We start from the raw sequence: 24,503 nt of genomic DNA, 5'->3' as shown, positions 1-24,503 counted from the left end.
TGTCATTGCCTTTTCTGGGTGTCTTCAGCCTCCCTCCAGATAACAGAAGACTGTAATGAGTTACTTTGGGCTTGTAGGACCCAGAACTGACCCTGGAGATTTCGAAAGCAAATTAAGAAAGTCTCAGAAGAAACAGACCTAAGTGACGTGTCTAGAATCATATTTCATTCATAGGAACCATGTTTCCTAACCTTTTGTACTCATGTCCTCGCTTTTGTTCAAAGTAAAACTCACGTCTCCTCCTTTATGTCGTTTGGAATATTTAACAAATCTATATCATGACTAAAAACAAATGAAACAAATTACAACACACTGAGTGTGTTTTTTAAAAGCACACGTACTTTTCCTCCTCCACACGAGAATCCCTGGAAATGGGCTCTGGGGGAGAGGCAGTAATTCTTTTTTCTTGTGATATTACACTGGCTAGAATCTCCAGTTGAGGTTGAATAGAAGTAGTGAGAGCAGACATCTTTGTATTGTTTCTCCTCTAGGGAGAAGGCATTCAGTCCGTGACCATTACGTGTGATGTTTGCTGTAGGGTTTTTCTTTCTTTTATTGTAGACGCCTTTTTACTGAGACTTTTTTATCAGGAATGGTATTGGATTTTGTCAAATGCTTTTCCTGTGTCTGTTGAGATGATTCTGTGATTATCTCTTAGTTACTATGGTGAATGACATTGCTTGATGTTAAATTGACCTTGTATTCTGGGCATAAACCCAGAATACAGGGTCGATACATTATCAAACATTATGTAAGGAGGATTTGATTTGCTTTAATTTTCTTTATGATTTTTACGTCTATGTTCCTAAAGGATATTCATCTGTAGTTTTCCTTTCTTGTGATATCTTTGTCTGGTTTTGGTATCAGGGTCGTGCTGGCCTCATAGAAGGAGTTGAGAAGTATTTCTTCATTCTTGTATATCTCGGTTGATTTTCTGTTTACTTGTTTTATCAATTATTGAAAGAGGAGCATTGCTCTTTCCAGCTGTAACTGTAGATTCGTTTATTTCTCCCTGTAGTTCTCTTTGGTTTTGTTTCATATGTCTTGAAACTCTGTTTTTAGGTGCATAATCATTTAGGTGCTGTAAATAAATTGATACCTGTATCATTATGAAATGACTTTCATTATCTCTAGTAATATTCTTTGCTCGGAAATCTGCTTTGTATGACATTAATATAGCCACTCCAGCTTTCTTTTGATGAATGTTATCATGACATATCTTTTTCCACCCTTTACTTTGAATCTGTGTCTTTGTATTTAAAATAGATTTCTTGTCAATAGCAAATCATTGGATCTTTTTTTAAATTAATTTTTATTGTGCTTTAAGTGAAAGTTTACAAATCAGGTTAGTCTATCATATAAAAATTTACATACATCCTGCTGTACACTCCTAATTGCTCTCCCCCTAATGAGACAGCACAGCCCTTCCCTCCACTCTCTCTCCTCATGTCCATTCGGGCAGCTTCTGGTCCCCTCTGCCCTCTCATCTCCCCTCCAGACAGGAGATGCCAACATAGTCTCATGTGTCTACTTGACCTAAGAAACTTGTTCTTCACCAGTATCATTTTCCATCTCATATTCCAGTCCAATCCCTGTCTGAAGAGTTGGCTTTGGGAATGGTTCCTGTCTTGGGCTAACAGGTCTGGGGACCATGGCCTCCGAGGTCCTTCTAGTCTCAGTCTGACCATTAAGTCTGGTCTTTTTATGAGAATTTGGGGTCTGCATCCCACTGCTCTCCTGTTCCCTCAGGGGTTCTCTGTTGTGTTCCCTGTCAGGGCAGTCATCGGTTGTAGCTAGGCACCATCTAATTCTTCTGGTCTCAGACTGATGTAGTCTCTGGTTTATGTGGTCATTCCTGTCTCTTAGGCTCATAATTACCTTGTGTCTTTGGTGTTCTTCATTCTTCCTTGCTCCAGGTGTGGGTTGAGACCAATTGATGCATCTTAGATGTCTGCTTGCTAGCTTTTAAGACCCCAGAAGCCACTCTCGAAAGTGGGATGTAGGATGTTTACTTAATAGATTTTATTATGCCAGTTGACTTAGATGTCCCCTGAAACCATGGTCCCCAAAACCCCTTGCTACACTGGCCTTGGAAGTGTTCAGTTTATTCAGGAAACTTCTTTGCTTTTGGTTTAGTCCAGTTGTGTTGACGTCTCCTGTATTGTGTGTTGTCTTTTCTTCACCTAAAATAAAACTTACGTACTGTCTAATTAGTGAAAATCCCTCTCCCTCCCTCCTCTACCCCCTCGCACCATCAAAGAATATTTTCTTCTCTGTTTAAACTGTTTTTCCAGTTCTTATAATAGTGGTCTTATACAATATCTGTCCTTTTGCAACTGACTAATTTCATTCAGCATAATGTCTTCCAGATTCCTCCATGTTAGGAAATGTTTCATGGGTTCCTCATTGTTCTTTATCAATGAGTAGTATTCCATTGTGTGAATATACCGCAATTTATTTATCCATTCATCCGTTGGTGGGCACCTTGGTTGCTTCCATCTTTTTGCTGTTGTAAACAGTGCTGCAGTGAACATGGGTGTGCATGTGTCTGTTCGTGTAAAGGCTCTTATTTCTCTACTCTAGGATATATTCCAAGGAGTGGGATTGCTAGATCGTATGGTAGTTCTATTTCTAGTTTTTTAAGGAAGAGCCAAATCCATTTCCAAAGTGGTTTGTACCATTATACATTCCCACCAGCAGCGTGTAAGTGCCAGTCTTTCCACAACCTCTTCAAAATTTATTACTCTGTTTTTTAGATTAGTGCCAGCCTTGTTGGAGTGAGATGGAATCTCATTGTAGTTTTGATTTGCATTTCTCTAATGGCTAATGATTGTGAGCATTTCCTCTTGTATCTGTTAGCTACCTGAATGTCTTCTTTAGTGATGTGCCTGTTCATATCCTTTGCCCATTTTTTAATAGGGTTATTTGTCCTTTTGTAGTTGAGTTTTTGCAGTATCATGTAGATTTAAGAGATCAGGCACTGAGTGGAAATGTCATAGCTGAAAACTTGGTCCCAGTCTGTAGGTAATCTTTTTACTCTTTCGGTGAAGCCTTTGGATGAGCATAGGTGTTTGATTTTTAGGAGCTCCCAGTTATCTAGTTTCTCTTCTGCATTTTTAGTAATGTTTTGTGTACTGTTTATGCCATGTGTTAGGGCTCCTAACATTGTCCCTATTTTTTCTTCCACAGTCTTTATCGTTTTAGATTTTATGTTTAGGTTTTTGATCCATTTTGAGTTAGTTTTTGTGCATGGTGTGAGGTATGGGTCTTGTTTCATTTTTTTTTTTTTTGCAGATGGATATCCAGTTATGTTGGCACCATTTGTTAAAAATTCTGTCTTTTCCCCAATTAACTGAGTTTGGGCCTTTGTCAAATATCAACTGCTCATATGTGGGTGGATTTATGTCTGGATTCTCAATTCTGTTCCATTGGTCTATGTATCTGTTGTACCAGTGCCATGCTGTTTTGGCTACTGTGGTGGTATAATAGGTTCTAAAATCAGGTAGAGTGAGGCCTCCCACTTTGTTCTTTACTTATCTGAGGTCTCTCGCCCTTCCATATGAAGTTGGTGATTTGTTTCTCCATCTCATTAAAAAATGTCATTGGAATTTGGATCAGGATTGCATTGCATCTATAGATGGCTTTTGGTAGAATAGACTTTTTTATGAAGTTAAGTCTTCTATCCACGAGCAAGGTATGTTTTCCCACTTATGTATGTCTCTCGGTTTCTTGCAGTAGTGTCTTGTAATTTTCTTTGTATAGGTCTTTTACATCTCTGGTAAGATTTATTCCTAAGTATTTCATCTTCTTGGGGGCTACTGTAAATGGTATTGATTTGGTGATTTCCTCTTTCATGTTCTTTTTGTTGGTATAGAGGAATCCCACTGATTTTTGTATCTTTATCTTGTATCCTGATACTCTGCTGAATTCTTCTATTAGTTTCAGTAGTTTTTTTGAGGATTCTTTAGGGTTTTCTGTGTATAAGATCATATCATCTGCAAATAGTTACTTTTACTTCTTCCTTACCAATCTGGATGCCCTTTATTTCTTTATTTAGCCTAACTGCTCTGGCTAGGACCTCCAGCATAATGTTGTATAAGAGTGGTGATAAAGGGCATCCTTGTCTGGTTCCCGTTCTCAAGGGGGAATGCTTTCAGACTCTCTTCATTTAGGATGATGTTGGCTGTTGGCTTTGTATAAATGCCCTTTATTATGTTGAGGAGTTTTCCTTCTATTCCTATTTTGCTGAGAGTTTGTATATGAATGGGTGTTGAACTTTGTCAAATGCCTTTTCTGCATCAATTGATAAAATCCTGTGGTTCTTGTCTTTTATGTATGTGGTGGATTGCATTAATTGTTTTTTTTTTCTAGTGTTGAGCCATCCCTGCATACCAGCTGGTCATGGTGAATTATTTTTTTGATATGTTGTTGAATTCTATTGGCTAGAATTTTATTGAGGATTTTTGCATCTAAGTTCATGAGGGATTTGTGGTGTCTTTAGCTGGTTTTGTTATCAGGGTTATGCTGGCTTCATAGAATGAGTTAGGGAGTATTCCGTCCTTTTCTATGCTCTGAAATACCTTTAGTAGTAGTGATGTTACCTCTTCTCTGAAAGTCTGGTAGAACTCTCCAGTGAAGCCATCAAGGCCAGGGCTTTTTTTTGTTGTTGTTGTTGGGAGTTTTTTGATTACCTTTTCAATCTTTGTTATGGGTCTATTTAGTTTTTCTACCCCTGTTTGTGTTAGTTTAGGTAGGTAGTGTGTTTCTAGGAATTCATCCATTTCTAGGTTTTCAAATTTGTTAGAGTACAGTTTTAGAGAGTAATCTGATTTGATTCTTTTAATTTCAATTGGGTCTGTTGTAGCATTGCCCATCTCATTTCTTATTTGGGTTATGTGCTTCCTCTCCTGTTTTTCTTTTGTTACGTTGGCCAATAGTTTATCAATTTTGCTAATTTTTTCAAAGAACCAGCTTTTGGTCTTGTTAATTCTTTCAGTTGTTTTTCTGTTTTCTATTTCATTTAGTTCTGCTCTAATTTTTATTATTTGTTTTCTTCTGGTGCCTGAGGGTTTCTTTGTTGCTGTCTTTCTATTTGTTCAAGTTGTGGGGATAATTCTTTGATTTTGGCCCTTTCTTCGTTTTGTATGTGTGCATTTATTGACATAAATTGACCTCTGCGCACTGCTTTCGCTGTGTCCCAAAGGTTCTGATAGGAAATGTTCTCATTCTCATTGGATTCTCTGAATTTCTTTATTCCATCCTTAATGTCTTCTATAACCCAGTCTTTTTTGAGCAGGGTATTGTTCAGTTTCCAAGTATTTGATTTCTTTTCTCTGCTTTTTGGCTGTTATTGATTTCTACTTGTATGGCCTTATAGTCAGAGAAGATGTTTTGTAGTATTTCAGTGTTTTGGATTCTGCTAAGGCTTGCTTTATGACCTAATATGTGGTATATTCTGGAGAATGTTCTATGTGCGTTGGTAAAGAAAGTATACTTGGCTGCTGTTGGGTGGAGTGTTCTGCGTATGTCTGTGAGGTCAAGTTGGTTGATTGTGGCATTTAGATCTTCTGTGTCTTTATTGAGCTTTTTTTCTGGATGTTTTGTCCTTCACCAAAAGTGGTGTGTTGAAGTCTCCTACTGTAATTGTGGAGCACTTTTCAATGCTGTTAGAGTTTGTTTTATGTATCTTGCAGCCCTGTCATTGGGTGCATAAATATTTAATATGGTTATGTCTTCCTGGTAAATTGTCCCTTTAATCGTTACATAGTGTCCTTCTTTATCCTTTGTGCTGGATTTAACTTTTAAAGTCTATTTTGTCAGAAGTTAATACTGCCACTCCTGCTCTTTTTTTGATTGTTGTTTGCTTGATATATTTTTTTCCATCCTTTGAGTTTTAGTCTGTGTCTCTAAGTCTAAGGTGTGTCTCTTGTAGGCAGCATATAGGCGGATTATGCTTTTCTATCCAATCTGCAACTCTGTCTCTTTATTGGTGCATTTAATCCATTTACATTCAGCACAATTATAGGTAGGTATGAGTTTAGCGCTATCATTCTGATGCCTTTTTTTTGTGTGTTATTGACAGTTTGATTTTTCCTCTTAGTTTTTTGTGCTGAGTTTTTCTTTGTAAATTGTATGTTCCTTTTTTTTCATTGTAGTTGAATTTGTTTTTGCTGAATCTATGTTTATCTTGGTTTTTATTTTGAAGTATGGGATTGTTAGTCTTCTTGGGGTTACCTTAATATTTACTCCTATTTTTCTAAGTATAAACCTAAGTTGTATCTCCCTATATTGCCTTGATTTCCTCTCCATATGCAAGATCTGTGCCTATTGTTTTTAGTCCCTCTTTATTGATTATTGATGCTTGTCATCTTTTACATAATGACATCAGTGATTCCCTGTTTTGAGTGTTTTTTTTTTTTCTTTTTTAATCTTAATTTATTTTTGTGATTTCCTTATCTGAGTTGGTATCAGAATGCCCTGTTCTGTGTCCTTGTGTTATGTTGATATCTGATATCATTAATTTTCTAACCAGAGAATTCCCTTTAGTATTTCTTGTAGTTTTGGTTTGGTTTTTGCAAATTCTCTAAGCTTGTGTTTATCTGTAAATGACTTAATTTCACCTTCATATTTGAGAGAGAGTTTTGCTGGATATATGATTCTTGGCCAGCATTGTTTTTCCTTCAGTGCTCTATCTATGTCATCCCATTGCGTTCTTGTCTGCATGGTTTCTGCTGAGTAGTCCAAACTTAATTGATTCTACTTTGTAGGTGACTTTTAACTTATCCCTGGCTACTCTTAAAATTTTCTCTTTCTCTTTGGTTTTGGCAAGTTTGATGATAATATGTCTCGGTGACTTTCTTTTGGGATCTACCTTGTATGGAGTTCAGTGAGCATCTTGGATAGGTATCCTTTCATCTTTCACGATGTCAGGGAAGTTTTCTGCCAACAAATCTTAAGCAATTCTCTCTGTATTTTCTGTTATCCCTCCCTGTTCTGGAATTCCAATCACTCTCAAGTTACTGATAGAGTCCCACATGATTTTTAGGGTTTCTTCATTTTTTTAAATTCTTTTATCTGATTTTTCTTCAAATATATTGGTGCCAAGTACCTTATCCTCCATGTCCCCTGTTCTGCATTCCAATTCCTGAATTCTGTTCCTCTAACTTCCTATTGAGTTGTCTAATTCTGTAATTTTATTGTTAATCTTTTGAATTTCTGAATGCTGTCTCTCTGGATTTTTGCAGCTTGTTAAATTTTTCATTATGTTTTTGAATAATCTTTTTAATTTCTTCAACTGTTTTATCTGTGTGTCCTTGGCCTTTTCTGTACATTGCTTGATTTTGTTCCTGATGTCGTTTCTGATGTCTTGAAGCGTTCTGTATATTAATCTTTTGTATTCTACATCTGGCAATTCCAGGAAATATATCTTCATCCGGGAGAGACCTTGATTCTCTGTTTTGGGAGTTTGTAGAAGCAATCATGGTCTGCTTCTTTATGTTGCAGGAGGATTCAGGTGAAGCTTTTGACTAGTTAGCCATCTTGGCCCCACCTAGATCTTTCTTTTTTATACAGTCTGGCAATTTCTGTCTTTTAATTGGGGCATTTAGACTATTTATGTTTAATGAAATTATTGATACGGTTAGGCTTAAATCTATCATCTTGCTGTTTGTGCCTTCATTTTTTTCCCCTCTTGTTTAATTGGATATTTTTCATGATTTAATTTGAGCCCTGTTGTGGACTTATTAGCCACAATCCTCTGTGTTGTTTCATTGGTTGCTTTAGGGTTTTATAGTATACATACTTAGCTTATTTGCTACTACATCGTATTACAGTACTCCTTGTTGTATATATACGAACCCCACATTAGTACACTTTCATCTCTCCCCACCTGAATTTTCTGCTCATGTTATCATACATTTTTTAAATGTTAAAAATTTCATAATACTTTGTTACTGATTTTGTTTAAACAATTTACCTTTTACATAATTTTAAATAAGAAAAGAAAATCTTAAATATATTTACCTATGTAGTTACTTCCCGGGGCTTTTTGTGTAGATAGCCATTTCATATGGTATCATTTTTCTTCTGCCTGAGGGACTTTTGTCTCAGTGTGGGTCTGCTGTGATGAATTCTTTCAGCATTTGTATGTCTGGAAAAGTCTGTATTTTGCCTTCATTATTGAGAGGTATTTTTACTGAGTGTACATTTCTAGATGGATAGTTTTTTCCTTCAGTAATTTAAAGATGTCTCTACTGTCTGCTAGCATCTGACAAGACTTCCGTCCGTATTTTTACATTATATCTTTTTTTCCTTATCACTGGTTTTTAGTAAGTTGTTTATGATGTGCCTTAGTGTGTTTTTCCTCGTGTTTCTTGTGCTCGAGAATCGTTGAGCTTCTTAGATCGGTGGGTTTATAATTTTCATCAGATTTAGACATTTTTTGACCATTATTTTCTTCAGATTTTTTTTCTGTTCTCCCACTCTCTTCTCTCCTTCAGCAAGCCCAGTTACACCTGTATTAGGGCCGCTTCCAGTTGTGTATGCTCACTGATGTTCTGTTTATTTTGAAAATTACGCTTTCTGTCTGTATTTGGATAGTTTCCATTGCTGTGTCATCTAGTTCACTAATGCTTCTTCAGTGTTCAATCGTCTGTGAAACTCACCTGGTATAGTTTATATCTCACACATTGTTGTTTTATCTCTAGAAGCTCTACTTTGGTCTTTTTGTTGTTATTGTTTTAAATCTCCCATGTCTCCACTTAACCTTTTGAAATGTGGAGTACAGTTGTACAAATTGTTCTAAGTCCTTGTCTTTTAATTGTTATTTGGGTCCATTTCAGTTGACTGGTTTATCTCCTCATTATGGGTTTTATTTTCTTGGGTGTTTCCATGACTAGTCTTTTTTTTTCACTAGATGCCAGTTGTTATAAAATTTATTGAGTGCTAGATATTTTTGTATTCCTGTAAATATTCTTCAGCTTTGTTAGGAGACACAGGTTACTTGGGAATACTTTGATTCTTTCAGGTCTTGCTGTTAAGATTTTTGGGTGGGACTGGAGCATTGCTCAGTCAATGGCTAATTATTCTGTGCCACTCGGGGAAGGACCCTCATTGTACTTCTACTTAGTGCTCCTTGAATCTTGAGATTTTTTAATCTGGCTGGTGATAACAGGCACTATGTTTGGCCCTGTGTGAGCCCAGGGCACTGTTCATTTTGGGTTCTTCCCCTGGCCTTGAGAGGGTACCTCACATGCACACCCTGATCAGTATTCAACCGAATGCTTGAGGAGACCCCTCTGCAGATCTTTGAACTTCTTCCTCTGGGCAGATTACCTTCTCGTGCACTGTGTCCTGTGCACTCCAGCTGCGGGGAGTCTGCTAGGCTCCATCTGGGTTACTTCCTCCCTGTGCTGTGGCCTGGAAACCATCTCAAGGCAGTGAGCTGGGGCAATCCAAAGAAAGGCTCATCTTATTTGTTTTCCATCCCTCAGGGATCACTGTTCTTCATTGCCTGGTATGTTGAAAACCATCGTTCAATATATTTTGCCCAGTTTTGGTTGTTTCAGGTGGTGGGTAAATACAGTCTCTGTTAGTCCATCTTGAATGGAACCTGAAGTCACCAATTCGCTCTCTTTAATTTTTTTTTTTTTTAAATCGAGGTGAAATTCCTATAACACAAACAATTTTGAAGCATACAATTTAGTACATTCACAGTGTTGTCCAACTATCATCTATATCAACTTCCAAAACATTTTCATCCCTCTAAAAGAAAACCCCCTATCCATTAAGCAGTTTCTCCCCATTCTCCCTCTCCCCCCCTCCACCCGCTGTATTCTATTCCAGCCCCTATCTGTGTCCTGTCTCTGTGGTCTCTTCTGGCTATTTCATGTAAGTGGAATCATACAATATGTAACATTTTGTGTCTGTCTTCCACTTAGCATAGTGTTTTTCTGGTTCATCAACATTGTAGCATATATCCGTACTTTATTCCTCTTTATGGCTGAATAATATTCCATTGTATGGATGTTTCTCCATTCCTCAGTTGGTGGGCCTTTAGGTTATTTCCATCTTTTGGCTATTGTGAATAATGCCGCAGTGAACACTGGTGTACAAGTATCTGTTTGAGTCCCTGCTTTCAATTCTTTTGGAAATGGAATTGCTAAGTCATATGGTAAGGGTTTTTTATGGTAATTCTAAGGAGCCCTGGTGGCACAGTGGTTAAGTGCTCAGCTACTTAACTGAAAGGTTGGCGGTTTGAACCCACCAGCCTCTCTATGGATAGAAAGATGTGGCAGTTGGCTTCTGTGTAAAGATAATAGCCTTGGAAACCCTATGGCAGTTCTGCTCTATCCTCTAGATTCTCTATGAGTTGGAACTGACTCAGTGGCACCCAATAACAACATGATAATCCTATGTTTAGCCTTTTGAGGACTCACCCAACTGTTTTCCATAGCAACTGCACCATCTTACGTTCCCACCAGCAATGGACAAGTGTTTCAATATTTCCACATTTTCACCAGTACTTATTTTCAGTTTTTTTTATTTTTTATTATAGCTCTCCTAGAGCATGTATAGTGGTATGCCATTGTAATTTTGATTGGCATTTCCCTGGTGACTAATGACGTTGAGCATCTTTTCATGTGCTTGTTGGCCATTTGTATATATTCTTCGGAGAAATGTCTATTCAAGTCCTTTGCCAGTTTTTTAATTGGATTATTTGTTGCTCAGTTCTCTTTTAACAGCATAATGAGCAGTTTACCGTGGTCCTAACTAAAAATTTTAATATTCCTCACATTGAGTTGATTTTTAAAATGAGTTAAACCTTCCCTTACTGTTGAATATTTAGGTTGATCATGGCTTTTGCTGTTACTAATAACTTATAAAATAATTTCTATGGCTTTTTTTCTCTTGGTCTGGGCTGGGTCGTGCGATATGAACATGTTTATAGATCTTGCCAGACTTTTCCTGAAGGGAGTATGATTTTACAAAGCCATTAGTGGGTTCAAGAGCATACTCGTTTTATTGCAGACTTAACTTATGTCATTTTGTAGGGTGTGTTTTGCCAGTAAGTGTAAAATGGCCCTTTGTTATTATTTTAGTTCTGTTTTTTGGTTCCTAGTAACGTAAACATTTGCCCTTGAGTCCATTGGAAGCGTCCTTGAATATGAACACGTGAGGAAGAGCCAATGGACAGTGAAGACATGGATAGGGATCTGGCTTCTAGTCTCTCAGCTAATCCTGGGATCTCTGTTTCAGGCATCATCATGACTCTAAACGACGGAGATCCGATGAATTCAGGCCTCAAAATTACCACCAGCAGGATTTCCGACGAATGTCTGATCACCGCCCACCTATGGGCTACCATGGCCAGGGACCTTCAGACCATTACCGCTCTTTCCACACAGACAAATTGGGGGAATATAAACAGCCCCTGCCCCCATTGCACCCTGTGGTCTCAGATCCTCGCTCACCCCCATCTCAGAAGTCTCCTCACGACTCCAAGTCGCCCCTGGATCATAGGTCTCCTTTGGAGAGATCACTAGAACAGAAAAACAACCCAGATTATAACTGGAATGTTCGGAAAACATAGAGGACAGCTTGGAAAGGGAAGAGCAAGAGTCATCAAGCACCTGGATATTTTTGGTCTAATCCAACAGTAGCCAGTTATCTCGACCAGTGACTGGAGTTTCTGGACATGCTGCTGCTGTCAACTCACCGGCTGAAGGAGCACTTCAAGGAGTAGGGGGCTTTTATCTGGTCCAGATTGAATTTGGGTCCCCACTCCTGCACTTTGGCATCCCATCCCATTCCAGCCTAGTTCTGGCCTCCCACTTTGATGGGTGCTAGGAGGAAGAGGTGACTTTGTACCAGCTTTATGGGGCGGTAGCTCCCCAGTGAAGGAAGAAGGGATCCTAGAGATATGAATGTTTTATTGCCGGGGCAGTGTTCCCTGGACCTTGGCGTGATGGTCAGGGAGGGAATGAGTGCATGAGCGAAGGCTGCCAGGACCTGCTGGGCAGTGCACGATTTCATTCACTAGTATATGATAATTGCTGCTGAGGGGGAGTGGGGTGTGGGGCAAGTAGTTGGGTTCTTGCGTTATAGGACTTGAAGGGGAGCAGGTATGCCCCTCAAATGTGTTCTTGGGAGAAATGATACACTCGGTCCTCATTATGTGAAATCCTGGGGTGGGGGGAGGGCATAAAGAGAGGGAAATACCGCAATGGCCTCTTCCTTACCAACACTAATTTTTCCCACACCGTCTTTGTACATTTCAAAGATTGGTCTCCTGAGTAGGCCTCCTTTTTCCCTATGTCAGGGAAGATAGGGTCCCTCTGGCTGACTTTTGAGTACTGTGAGTTAGGCAACATTGAAGTCAGCATGGGTGTTAACTTGGTTGGGGAGTGGGCAGAATGAGGGTATAGGGCAGGGGGTGGGGAGGGTAACCATTGTGTGGCCAGGGAACTGGAATCCCTGGTGGATTTCTAATTCCTGTGGTGAGATGTGAAACTCCAGGGCCTGGAGAGGAGGGGCAAGCAGAGGCAGGCCTGCTGACCGCCTTGTAGCCGGCAAGCACCAAGATGGCGGTACTTGTGCAGATGTGACCAGGTTTTCCAGTGAGAATGCCAGCAAGTGGGGAAGCGTTCAGTATTGTGTAGGGCAGCATTTGCAGCTGCGTTTTAGTTCCCTTTGCACAACTTGAAGTAGATTATACAGAATCACACATCTCCTAAGAGTCATATGGTCAGATGAAAATAAGTTAACTTGTGGTGGACGGGTTTCTACTGCGAGGTGAAGATTATTAGAGTTGTACTCAATTTTTTTTGAAGAATAAGATCAAGTAAAGCATAAACCCAAGTTAATTTTTTTCTAAGATAGGAAGCGTCCAAGGACAGGGTGACTAAGCTATATAGATGGTAAGAGTCATACTAAAGTTGAATTGAGTCTAGACAAGGAGGCAATCTGGTTACATCAATTAAGCAGGCAGAGTGGAGTTTTCCTAAAGAGCTCCTTTCAGTTTATGAATGCTGGGGCCTTCAGTTTGATTCATTTTAAATTATAGCTTTGCCAGTATTTTTTAAAGAGTATCCAAAGACCTTTCTAGATGGAGGCAGAATAACTGGCTTGAATATACGGTTTGCTTGTGTCTTAAATTTATGCCTGCCAAGTGTAAGTGTCCAGGTTCAGAGCTGGTGAAAAGCCCTTCCACTGGGCATGTACAGGGTTAAACTCCCCGAACTAACTCGTGGGGACTTCATAACATCATTATCACTTATTAGTGTGCTGAGCAGCACCATCCATGTCTTTAGCAAGAAACCCCTGAGTTGAATCACCTTAGTGAAGTAGATGGGGCTTTGATGGGCTCCTTGTCACACAAAATGTAATGGGACTGGCCAGGGTGGAGTTGCTGGGCGAGAGCTGGTTCTCGTGGCTTGTGATGGAGGCTCAGTGGGCCCACTACCTTCGTGTTTAACTTCGCTGGCACTTGGGTTGTGCGCATGTGTTCTGGAGCCCAAGTGACTGCAGAGGAGCCACCTGAGCAAAGTCACCTCACCGAGGACTTGCCGTGAATGCCCAGTGGAAGGAGGTAGGAGGTTATGGCTCTGCTTTAGCCACAAAGTAATTGATAAGGAAACCACAAATTTAGTATTTTGCTGATAATACTGACACTATCCCATGCTCGTCTTGTCCAAGTCAAAGATGAAGGTTAAGTTGGCTTACTCAGTCCTTGACTGATGGGAGATGGGGGCCCAGTGCCCTTGCCCTGGCCCTGGCCCTGGCCCTGTGGGAAGTCGTACTGTGCCATCCTGGAGGTGGCGTTCCTGTAGGCAGAGATGGTAGAGGGAGGCCATGCATTTCCATACTTACCAAGGTTTTTTTCTCTGATGCTGTTCGATAGGAGATGTAAGTTACACTCAAAGGTGCCTCGTCATGAGGAAAAGGAACTTCCTTTTGTTCACATTCAGGACTTTTAGTGCCATATGATGTAGCAAAAGGCAGTATCGGCCAGATCAGTGTTAAATTGATCCTAAAATTACAGTATCCCCATCAAAACAGCTGTTTTAGGTGTTGAAGTATGTCTGAAGAGTACATAGGGAGAAAGGAGGCATTTCCTCATTGATTTAAATCAGTATGAAAATTGTATGCTTAAAACCAGAAGTTTGCACAGGTAGAAATTCTCCCACTTGTGAATGGGAGAGCTGCCACAGGAATTTTTGAAGATGATATTCTGTAGAGCCTAGCCTTGCAAGATTTAATTGTGGGGTAGAAATAGCAGGGGGTGAGGAAGAGGGGAGCTAACATCACAGAAACCCTGAATGTAAACAGGGATTAATATGATATACTGTAGCCCTTAGAAGGGAAAATGTGACGCCCCCACTGACCACGGTAGCCCTGCAGGGCCGTGTGGAGCAAACAGCCGGGCCCTCCACGGCTTGGCTTCTCCCCTTGGCTCGCTCTCCCATTAGCCATTCCCCAGGCCCCTCGACGGGAAACATGGACGCTTCGCACAGCTGCGGCAGACGTTCGAGCCTGATGTCTGACAGTCGCATCAGGACGTGTGGTGCAAACATGATTCAGTTACGAACTCACACTATGACACTGCAACCCTACAGACCAAAACCCACATGTCAGCGGGAGCGGAGGCCGGCCCAGCACAGCGGCTGCCTGGCAGGCTGAGGGCTACTGGTCGGGTGAAGGGGGGCCATGCCAAGGGTCCAGGCTGCTTCCGTCCGTCTGCTCCCCACGCGCCTGGGGACAGATGGCCTTTCTTTATTGTAAAATTGTGGACTTTTAAAACCTGTTGACTAAACAGTAATTAATTTATATTTGTGAAAAATGCCACTGTCCTAGTGATTTCTGCTGTAAATACTGTTGTTTATATAGTATGTATTAAATTTTCCTACATTGTAAAACTGCTGTACTTTTGATTCTTGTATATTAAAAAGTGTTACTAAGGATTTCTAGAACTGGGCTGACACGTTGCATTGCATTTGGTGTGGACTGCGTGGCCGGAGACTCCTTGTCCCCTCCCTTCCCTTGGGGTGGCTGGGGCACCCAGGTTTTTTTGACTGCTTGTGAAACGGAGCCTTTTAAAGTTTTTTTTTCCCTTCTCAACTCCAGGTGTGCTGATGGGTCACGGGTTGTACTCCAGAGGTTTCTAAAAGGTCACGTGCCTTAGCAGCCATTGCTGAGGCTACTCGGTGCCCTGGCCTGAACAGTGCCAGGGCAGACCCCACAGCCCTGCACCCCGTGAGCTGACCTCAGGCAGCTGAAACCAGCAGTGGAGCAGGACTTACCTTAATTTCTCTCAGTGCGTGTCCTGCCCAGGAGGCTCCAGGAAGACTGGGAAGGGTGTATTTGAAGTCTTGTGGGCACCCAAATGGGGTCCTGCAGCCCACTCTGTTCAGAAGGAATAAAAAACACCTTGTCTGCCAGCCTGCAGCCTGGAGGGTAATTTAACAGTTGGTTATATATTCTTGTTGGTTATATATTCTTGGAGGGGAAAAAAGCATTTTAGAATGGAAACACTGACACAAATGTTAACTCTAGCAATTTGGCACGGGGGAAGGCCCAGCTCCTGTGAGGCCCAGACAGAGGAAGGGTGGCAGCAGCCTGCGGGTGGAGGTCCCCATCCGAATAGGAGTAGGAGAAACGTGCCCACACCCACGGATTTTGACGAATACATACATGAAACCAAACAAATCTTCATTGTTGGTATCAAATAAACCCAGGTGTCTGCTCAGAGTTAACCCCTGTGACTCTGCTCCATGGAGAGAGCCAAGTGATCAGTCCAGACTTGGACCTTGCTAACCCGAGTGTGTGCAGGGAGGGGAACCAGGGTCCGAGGGCATGGAGCGCTGAGAGAAAGACGAGAAGAGCCGAGGGCTATTCCTGCCGATAAAGCAACTCATCCTAATCACGTTCCAACTCGACACTAGGCTGGAAGGACTTGGGGAAATTTTATTTTAAGAACAAGCGCTGCAGTAATCAGCTTATGACTTACAATAGCAGCAAGGCTTTTACACTGACGGCTGCCAAACGCTGCCTTTTACTGGAAGAAGTGGGCCTCCTCGCTGGCCTGGACCTCACATGCCTGGCGTGGAGGCAAGTCTTCCTCAATTAGTGCCAGCAGAAAGGTCACTTAGTGAATGAGACACAAGGCGCTGCTGCCATTTGCCAGCGCTCCGGGTCCCAGCCTTCGGCTCTTAAAGGAACTGTACCCAGCTTCCCCTGGGTGCTTTGTCTAAATTACAGCTCTGTGCCAGGCCTCCCTGCCCACCAGGAGCCTGGAGTCCCACCCAGTGTCACCTGCTGCCCTCGGGTTCCGTTTTGTTGAAGTGGGGGAAGGACACAGCATGACTGATGACACTATCCTGTACGCTGGACATCTTGATGACTTCCTAGTCCATATTGTGGCCAAGGGACGTGCTGAGATCACAAGTGTGGCCAGTACACCTGGTTTGCGTCTGACCACGCTTATCTGGCATCTTGGGGACATGGACATGGTTGACCTGCAGGCTTCTCGCTGCCAGTCCTCACGCCAGCTGCTGTGTGCAGGGTTCGCACGCATCTTCTCTTCATTAATTTCCTCCACGACCTACGAAGGGGTTTTTTTGGAGTGCAGTGCTCGCCAACCCGGGTTCTGCAGCGGTTTCAAGGCTGGTCTACAGGGCTCCTAGGGCAGGAAAGGCAGGGCTAGCTGTGTGGCCCCCCTGCGTGCCACTGGGCTGGTGACCTTTCCATCTTCATTTGCAAAGGGAGGAGACAGCTTCTTGGGTTCCTGCAGCTTGTGAGTGCCAGTGTGCACCGTGGAAAAGGAAAAGGTTTGCAAACTTGAGGGCTACCTAGATGGTGGCAGCATCCTAGGCTGGGGAGGGGGTGGGAGCCAGCAAGCACCTGGCAGAGGTCAGGGGAAACCTGGGGTGGGTCTTGCCTGGCCTGGAGGGCTGCGGTCCGGCTTAGATAGTGCCTGAGCAGCCCTCCCGCAGAGCCTGCCCGAAATACATGGAGCTGCCCAGCCCGCCAAAGGAAGAGGGCAGGGGGCTTCGGCAAGGCGCAACTTGCTCTGGGGGGAGATTGAATCCCGGGAGGAAGGCCAGCAGGGACCGGAACCATCTGAACACGGAGGCGAGAGACAGGCCCTATTCAAGGAGCGCAGTCTGGTGGGTGAGACGCAGCTGGGACTAGAAAACCAGCAGAGAGAAGACTTACCTGGACTGCGATCTTAAGCCCGTGCTGTGGGCCAGACCCCGTCCTGGGAGCGGGGGACACAGTGGTAAACGGGAAGGATGAGGCCCCCGCCCCCTTGGAGGCGACGTTCTAGATGTGGAGGGGGGTAGCCAGGCACCAGGCAAGGACATCATAAGAGAACAAAATGTCAGGTAAGTGCTCTGGAGGAAACAGCCGGGAGATGGGGAGAGGGACAGGGTGCTGGCGTCACCCTGGTGGAGAAAACCAGGGGAGGGGCGTGGAGCAATGGGGGGTGAGGTGGGGGGTGGAAGGTGGACAGACGTTGGCTGAAACTCTGGCTCTGCCCCTTATTGGCTGGTGTTCTTGGCCCTTTCTTCACCTCCCCAAGCCCTAATTACAAAATGCAGATAACGGTAGCCCCTCGCCAGGCTGTGGCAGGAGGGACTGAGGTCGTTGAGATGGCGCACATGATGGGCTTGGCCAATATTACCAGAAGGCGAAGTTGCGAGAGCCCGGGGAGGAGGCTGCTGGGCGGTCGGAGACCACTGGAGGCGGGCCCTGCGTGTGCTTTGGGGCGCGGAGCCAGCCCCAGAAGCTGAGACGAGGGGCCCGGGTGACTGTGTTTCTAGGACTGTCCTGCAGAGGGCAGCAGATCTCCACAAACAACGGGCCTGCCGTCCTTCCCCTGCCCGACGTGCTGCTCTCCAGGGCGGTGGATCCCACGATGGAGCCGCCTCCACACACGAGGAGACGCGGGCATGTGCCAGAGGACCGAGGGGTGGGGTGGAGGCTGCGAGTGGGAGCCCCGAGGGCCCTGGGGGCCTAAGCAGCCAGGCCCGGCTAGCCCCTTCTCTGTCCTCACCTCCAGCCACAGCTCAGGGTCGCAAGGGATCCTGCTCCCCCCAGTGTAGCGACTCTTCCCTCCCACCCTCCTGTGTTAGCCACGAGTCCCCTCACACCCCTCTGCTGCTTCATGAGACCCTACTTTAACCCTGAAGCCCCTTGGTTTGCCTCCAGGCCCTCTACAAGCTGCTCCAGCTGATCACTCCAAACTTCCCTCTGTTCTTGAGCAGCCTGCTTCCATAAAAATTTACAGCCTTGGAAACCCTACCAGGCGGTTCCACTCTGAATCCTGGGAGCCGGCACTGCAGCCAGCCCCACTGCCTCTTGCAACCTCAGATATTTGAGGACCTCTAGGCCACTGTGCCTCTCCATTGCCCCCACTTCCTCCTCTATCTGTCTGGTGAACACCTGTTCATCGTCATGATTCAACTCAGGCTGGTTTCCTCTGAGCAGCCTTCCCTGGTCCGGCTGTTCCTGTCCCCATTCCTCTCTGTCCCTTCCCTGACACCATTGGAGTCCCTGGTGCCCACTGACACCCCATACCAGACAGGGACCTGATTTCCTCATCTCTGCATCAGCCCGAGGCCGTGTAGGTGCTGGGGGGTGTGGAATGAAGGCAGGGCGGTCTACTACGCCTCCTTCCTACTTGGTCCTTGGCTGTGCTGGTCCCTGGCCTGACAGTGGCCCTGCCGTAGGGGGCTGCTGCATTTGGTGAGGTGCCCAGGGAGGGGGTATGAGAGAGGGCAGGTGGGGGCTCAGGCCAGAGTCACGTCTCTAATCCCTGGCCTCCCAGACCTGGCGGCGGGGGTGGGGTGGGGTGGGGGTGTATTTAAAGCACTTAGTAGCCAGCACCATGTGATTCTCAGTTGTGGAGCAGGGTTCTCAGGGGTCCCTGTGTGCCAGGTGTTAACGTCTTTGCTGGAATGTGGGAAGGTCAAGGGGGTCTCAGGGAAAGACCTAGAATTGTGGTGGAGCTTTAAAAAATCCATTGCCTTTGAGTCGATTCCGACTCATAGCAACCCTGTAGGATAGAGTGGAGCTGCCCCATAGGGTTTCCAAGGCTGTAAATATTTACGGAAGCAGGCTGCCATATTTTTCTTCTGCGGAGCAGCTGCAGAATTTGAACCACCAACCTTTCAGTTAGCAGCCGAGCCCTTAGCCACTGTGCCACGAGGGTGGAGCCTTAGGGACTGAAAAACCAGAAACCAGTTGCCACTGAGTGGATTCTGACTCATGGTGACGCCATATGTTGCAGAGTAGGACTGTACACCATAGGGTTTTCAAGGCTTTGGCCTTTCAGAAGCAAATCACTAGGCCTTTCTTCCAAGGTGCCTCTGGATGGATTTGAACTGCCACTGGCACCCCAGAACCATCTCCTCCTCAGACCCTGGGCCTTTTAGGCTTCAGATCTGGGGGACAGTGTCTCACCTCTGAGAGTGTTAATTTCTGTTCCTCTGCTTTCAGTGCTCTTATACTAACTCCAAGTTATAAGCAGGAAAAAGTTAAATGGCCAAAAATGTTGAAAAGTCTAGAAGGATGGGGTAGGTAGCTAAGAGATGCTGTTAAACTGACGGGGTCCTTGGCCTTACAGAGTAGGAAGGTGAAGGTTTCCCAGAGAGACAATCGGACCTTCCATGGAATCAGGGGCCCCTAGACTCCTGATGGGGGCTTGGGGTATGGTCTTCCCACTGACCCCTGGCCAGAACACCCAGCTTCTTTGGCCCAAACAGGAGCTGAATAAAGAACTCTTCAACTGTTCCAAGAGTCTGACAAGTAACCAATCAGACCAAAGACATGTGATAACTAAGCCATAACCTAAGAGACCTGCCTAAGGAAAACGACATTGAACAAAATAGGGATCCTGCCCTTGTGTGCCATGAGGGCCTGGTGGGATACACACATATGTGAGGCTGGAGATGGGCCTTTCCTTCAAGGTGCCCTTTGTCCAGCTCGCATCAATCATCCTGTGAGTGGGCTGGGGGCCGAACACTGTGTTTCATTTGTTGCCTTGTTCCTGGCGTAGGAGCTGCCTGTGGAGGTTAGTTCAATGAATGGGCTGATGACTTTGGATGGCCCCCATTCAGTGGGACCGGTGACATGTGGGGAGAAAAGGGAGCTAGTCAGCCCTTGCTGAGTGTCTGTGGTTTGCTCAGGGCTTTCTTTTATATGTTATTTTTTTATTCCTTCTTATCATTTCTCTAGTCTTCTCAACCACCCTTCCAGTAGGAACCACCACCTTCATTTTGGAGATGTGGGGACTGAGGTTCCAGGTCATCCAGCTAGCAAGCGGTAAGGCCAGGAGTTGAATCCAAATCTTTCTAGTCCCCAGGGTCTCCACCACCTCATGCTGCATCCAGTAGCTGAGGGGCATTGATCATACCCCTTCCCAAGGACCCCTACTATCCTTTTTGTTTTCTCCTTTCTTTTTTTAAATGTTAGCATCGTTTTTCTCATCACAATGAGAACTTGAGTCCACACATAATTTAGAATTCTCTGTAAAGCCCAACCTTAAGAGAGCACAGCTGTCCTTTTCCAAGTGTATCGGCTGGCCCGACCCCAGGGCCTCCCAGGATTCTCTGTAGGAACTCAGCCTTCTGAAATCTTTAGCCCCAGAGTTACAGCCAACAGACCCCGAACCAGTCTTATCAACTGCATCTTTGCAATCAGCTTGTTAAACAATAAATAACACATTTCCTTTATTTGGGAAATGCATTCTATGAGCAAAGGTCCCTGGGTGGTGCAAATGGATTATACTCAACTACTAACCTAAAGGTTGGTGGGTTGGACCCGCCTAGCCGTGCCATGGAAGAAAGGCCTGGCGATCTCCTTCTGTAAATATTACAGCCAAGAAAACCCTATGGAGTGGTTTTACACTGTAACACATGAGGTCACCATGAGTCAGAATCAACTCGACAGCAACCGGTTTGGTTTGGTTTGGGTTTATTCTGTGAACACAGCACTTCTTAAAAATTTGCTCTGCCACGTTTGCATCATTTAAATTTTAAAATTAAAAACAATCAAGCTGCTCATGCTTTCTAATGTGTCCCAAGACAAAAATTTGATTCCAGCATGCCAAGCCTGCTCCCCTGTGATCTTCCCAGTGTTAGGAAGTGGTACCGCCATCTACCCAGGGGCTCAGGCTCCTCACCCTGGGCGCTATTTTGGTCTGTTTTTAAGCCCTCTCATTCCCCACACTCTCAGCAAACATTTCAGCTCTATCTTCTTATTAAACTCTAATGACAATCATTTCTCATGGTACCACTCCCTCTGCTTGGACTCACGCAATAGGCCCTGACTTCCTGTTTCTCCTTTGCCTTCCTGGGTCTCCCCTGACTTCCTGTTTCTCCTTTGACTTCCTGGGTCTCCCCTGTCTTTCCTCTACAAACCCATTGCCATCGAGTTGATTCAGACTCATAGCAACGGTATAGGACATAGTAGAATTGCCCTATGAGGTTTCCAAGGCTGTAAATCTTTATGGAAGCAGACTGCCACATCTTTCTCCGTGGAGCGGCTGGTGGGTTTGAACCACTGATCTTTTGGTTAGTAGCCAAGCACTTAACCACTGTACCACCAGGGCTCTTATCTTTCCTCTATTCAGCAGCTGAAATAATTACTTTAAGACCAAGTCAGATACAACACTCCCATGCTCAAAGTCTGCTAGTGGCTTCCCATGGCAATGGGAATAAAACACCAGGTCCTCCCCCCACCTACAAGGCCACAGTGATCTGGTCACTCTCTGCAGCCCTGCCTTGGACCTGCTCTGTTCACTCAGACCCCCCAGTATCACTCATACCTTCCTGCTCTGTTCACTCAGACCTTCCAGTCACATTGACTTCCTGCTGTTCCTTGAACTTTCCAGGCCTGCCCTGGTGCCACTGCCTTTCCACTTACCATTGTCTTTCTAGAATATTCTCCCCTTGATCTTTGCACGACTTATTCCCTAAATCCGTGCAGGTGATTCCATCAGACCCTTCCTGACTACACTAAAAAGGAAAATCTCTACCTATCCTTCCCCATTCCAAGCTGCATCCCTCTCAGAACCTTTAACCTGCATTGTCACCATAGGGCGTTCAATTACATACCTGTGTGCTGATGTAACTGCCTCCGCCATGAGAACGCAAGGTAGTCTGTTTGGTTCACTGCTGTGTTCCCCCGGCACAGTGCCTGGGACATATAACTTATTATTCCATATTTGTTCAATAGATAAATGAATACGTACACAGGCAAAGACAGGGGATGACCATTTTCGGTGGCATCACGACGCTCTGCCAGGGCCTGTATGTGGAGGCAATTTATGAGCCTTAGCTCCCTGGGTTTCCATAATGACCTCGGGAGGTAGGTACTCATAATTCCATTTTACAAATAAGGATGACTCTAACGCTCAAAAAATCCAAGGGAGACCACACAGCTAGCAATGGGCTGAGCCAGTTTGGACGCCAAGTCTGTGCTGCCCGAGCCCAAGCGCCACCCGCAGCCCGGGACGCTCTCTGGCCTGACTTGGATGCTCTAACAGGCCTCTGCTTAAGTTTTCTGGTAATTATTGTCATCCCAGAAAGTGCCCCTTCATTATAAATGATTCTCATTCCTTTTAATAGCCCCTTCTCTCCTGTTTTCTTCTATCCTTACTCATTCTGCTTTGCCAAACAATAATTCCAAGAGTTCTCGTCACATAGCAGGAAGTAAATTGGGACGGAGTGAGGTGTGCCTGGATCATCTGCTAATGCATTTACCTCCTGGCTGGCTGGCCTGGACTAAGTTGGCACTGAGGGGGTCTTTGCTCCAGACCCAGCCGGCAGTGCAAGATGAAGCTGCTTCTTGGGAATCGTTTAGCTAAAAAAGATGCTGTGTTCCATATTCGTGGTGAAACTCAAATTTCCATGTTCATAAGGGCAACTGGTAGCCTGGTGCTTGGGAGAGAATTGCAGCTGGTTAATTTTAGGGTCCTGAAAAAATTCCAAACCATTTTCTGGCAAATGCCCGCTGTATTTTCATCTGATGGTGGACTAGAGATATTTCTTCCTCCATCGTGCCCTGCCTCCTCGATAATCTCTTCTTCTGCGCTGGCCATGTGCCAGTGGCTCTGCCGCCTCAGTGATGCCTCCCCCATTGAAGTTATTTATGTCACGTCAGGTGCTCCTGAGGATGAGCATTGTATCAGTAGGTACTGACAGTACTAACAGTTTGGGCAACTGGATAAGAGGTGTGGGTTTGTTCTGGCCTCATTTTGTCTTTTCCAACCTGGTTCCTTGCCCCCATCCCCTGAACTCCTATGTTCTCACTGGGAGCCTGTGTAATGTCAGGGCTCCAGAAAGTTCCCCCATCCTGTTTTTAGCCTTCCCGTTCTGCCTGGTATTGGTGTAAATGCTCACTCTTTGGATTCCTCACCTCGCCAACCTTTTCGTTCACCTCCCTCACAAGCTTCCAAGGCTGGTGTGGCCCTCTCCTCTCCCCTCCCACCCACTCTCTCACTCTTCCTTTGGTATAATGATGACAGTACCACCACTGGACACTGTGTGCTAGGCCCTATTCCAAGTATGTCACAGGAATTAACTCATTGACTCTCCAAACAACCCTATGTGATAGGCACTTCTTATTTTAGAGGTGGGAATGGAGGTTCAGAGAGGCTAACCTGCCCAAAGTCGCACAGGTGGAAGGTGAAGGAGCTGGGATGTGGCCTGACTTAACTGCACTGTTAGTCTGCCTCATGGCATTCAGTGCTAAGAGCAGGAACTTCAGGCAAAACAGATCTAGGTGGACACCTTGACCCTCCCCTTCCTGGGAAACCTAGGCAAGTTGTCTCTCCAAGTATGTGTCTTCATTTTTCAGATGGGAAGGAATTCGTTCCTGACTCTGAATAGCTTTTAAATGTGAAATGTGACCTGGCCCAGCAATGAACCTTGCTCCATGAGTGCTGTGGCCCTTCTCATACTGACGTGGATGGCGGTCCTCCTGGCACGTCCATCTCTCTGCCTCCAGATTTCGCAGGGAGGGGACTTGGCCCTGGGATGTGGATGGATGGGTGGACACGGTGAGGGGCCTTCTGGGGCCGGTCATGCCTTTGGGGAGGGGAGCCGGCAGGAGAGTGACAGCAGCCATCTCACATCTGGAACTCATCAGACTGACAATAGCTGCTGAGATGGGGTCATTGGGATCTCTGGCCAGTCCACCCAGCCTTGTCCCAGAGGGCACTTTATGCTCCCCCACTGTGTGGCCACTGGGCTCCACCAGAATATTCTAACTTGGCCAGGGCAAGAGACGAACCTGGACCCACCAAGCCCCAAAGACAGCTTGTTGTCAAGAGGGGGCTTTAGTTGTTAAATTATTGCATCCTCCACACACACAACACTCTTCACACACACACACAGCCCACCCACCCCCAAGTCCACATGTACCACCAAAGTTGACCCTCCACCCTCCAAGGGACCCAAAGTCTGCTCAGAAAAGAAACTCAAGGACATTGTCCAAAA

The 24,503-nt window shown here is 44.8% G+C and overlaps 1 protein-coding gene across 8 annotated transcripts in view; it reads left to right on the top strand.

The window, feature by feature from the left end:
- CHD2 (chromodomain helicase DNA binding protein 2) overlaps positions 1 to 14,969 on the top strand; it is a 152,607-nt gene extending 137,638 nt beyond the window's left edge. For all 8 annotated transcript variants that reach the window (XM_064267079.1, XM_064267080.1, XM_064267076.1 and 5 more), the window contains one exon: positions 11,257 to 14,969. In XM_064267079.1, coding sequence (XP_064123149.1) covers positions 11,257 to 11,590 — 334 coding nt within the window. In that variant the 3' untranslated portion in view covers positions 11,591 to 14,969. The remainder of the gene's footprint in view (positions 1 to 11,256) is intronic.
- Positions 14,970 to 24,503: the final 9,534 nt, after the last annotated feature.

The sequence above is a fragment of the Loxodonta africana genome, chromosome 13, assembly GCF_030014295.1.
Source record: "Loxodonta africana isolate mLoxAfr1 chromosome 13, mLoxAfr1.hap2, whole genome shotgun sequence".
Classification (NCBI taxonomy): Eukaryota; Metazoa; Chordata; class Mammalia; order Proboscidea; family Elephantidae; genus Loxodonta; species Loxodonta africana.
This window is presented reverse-complemented; position numbering and strand designations above follow the sequence as displayed.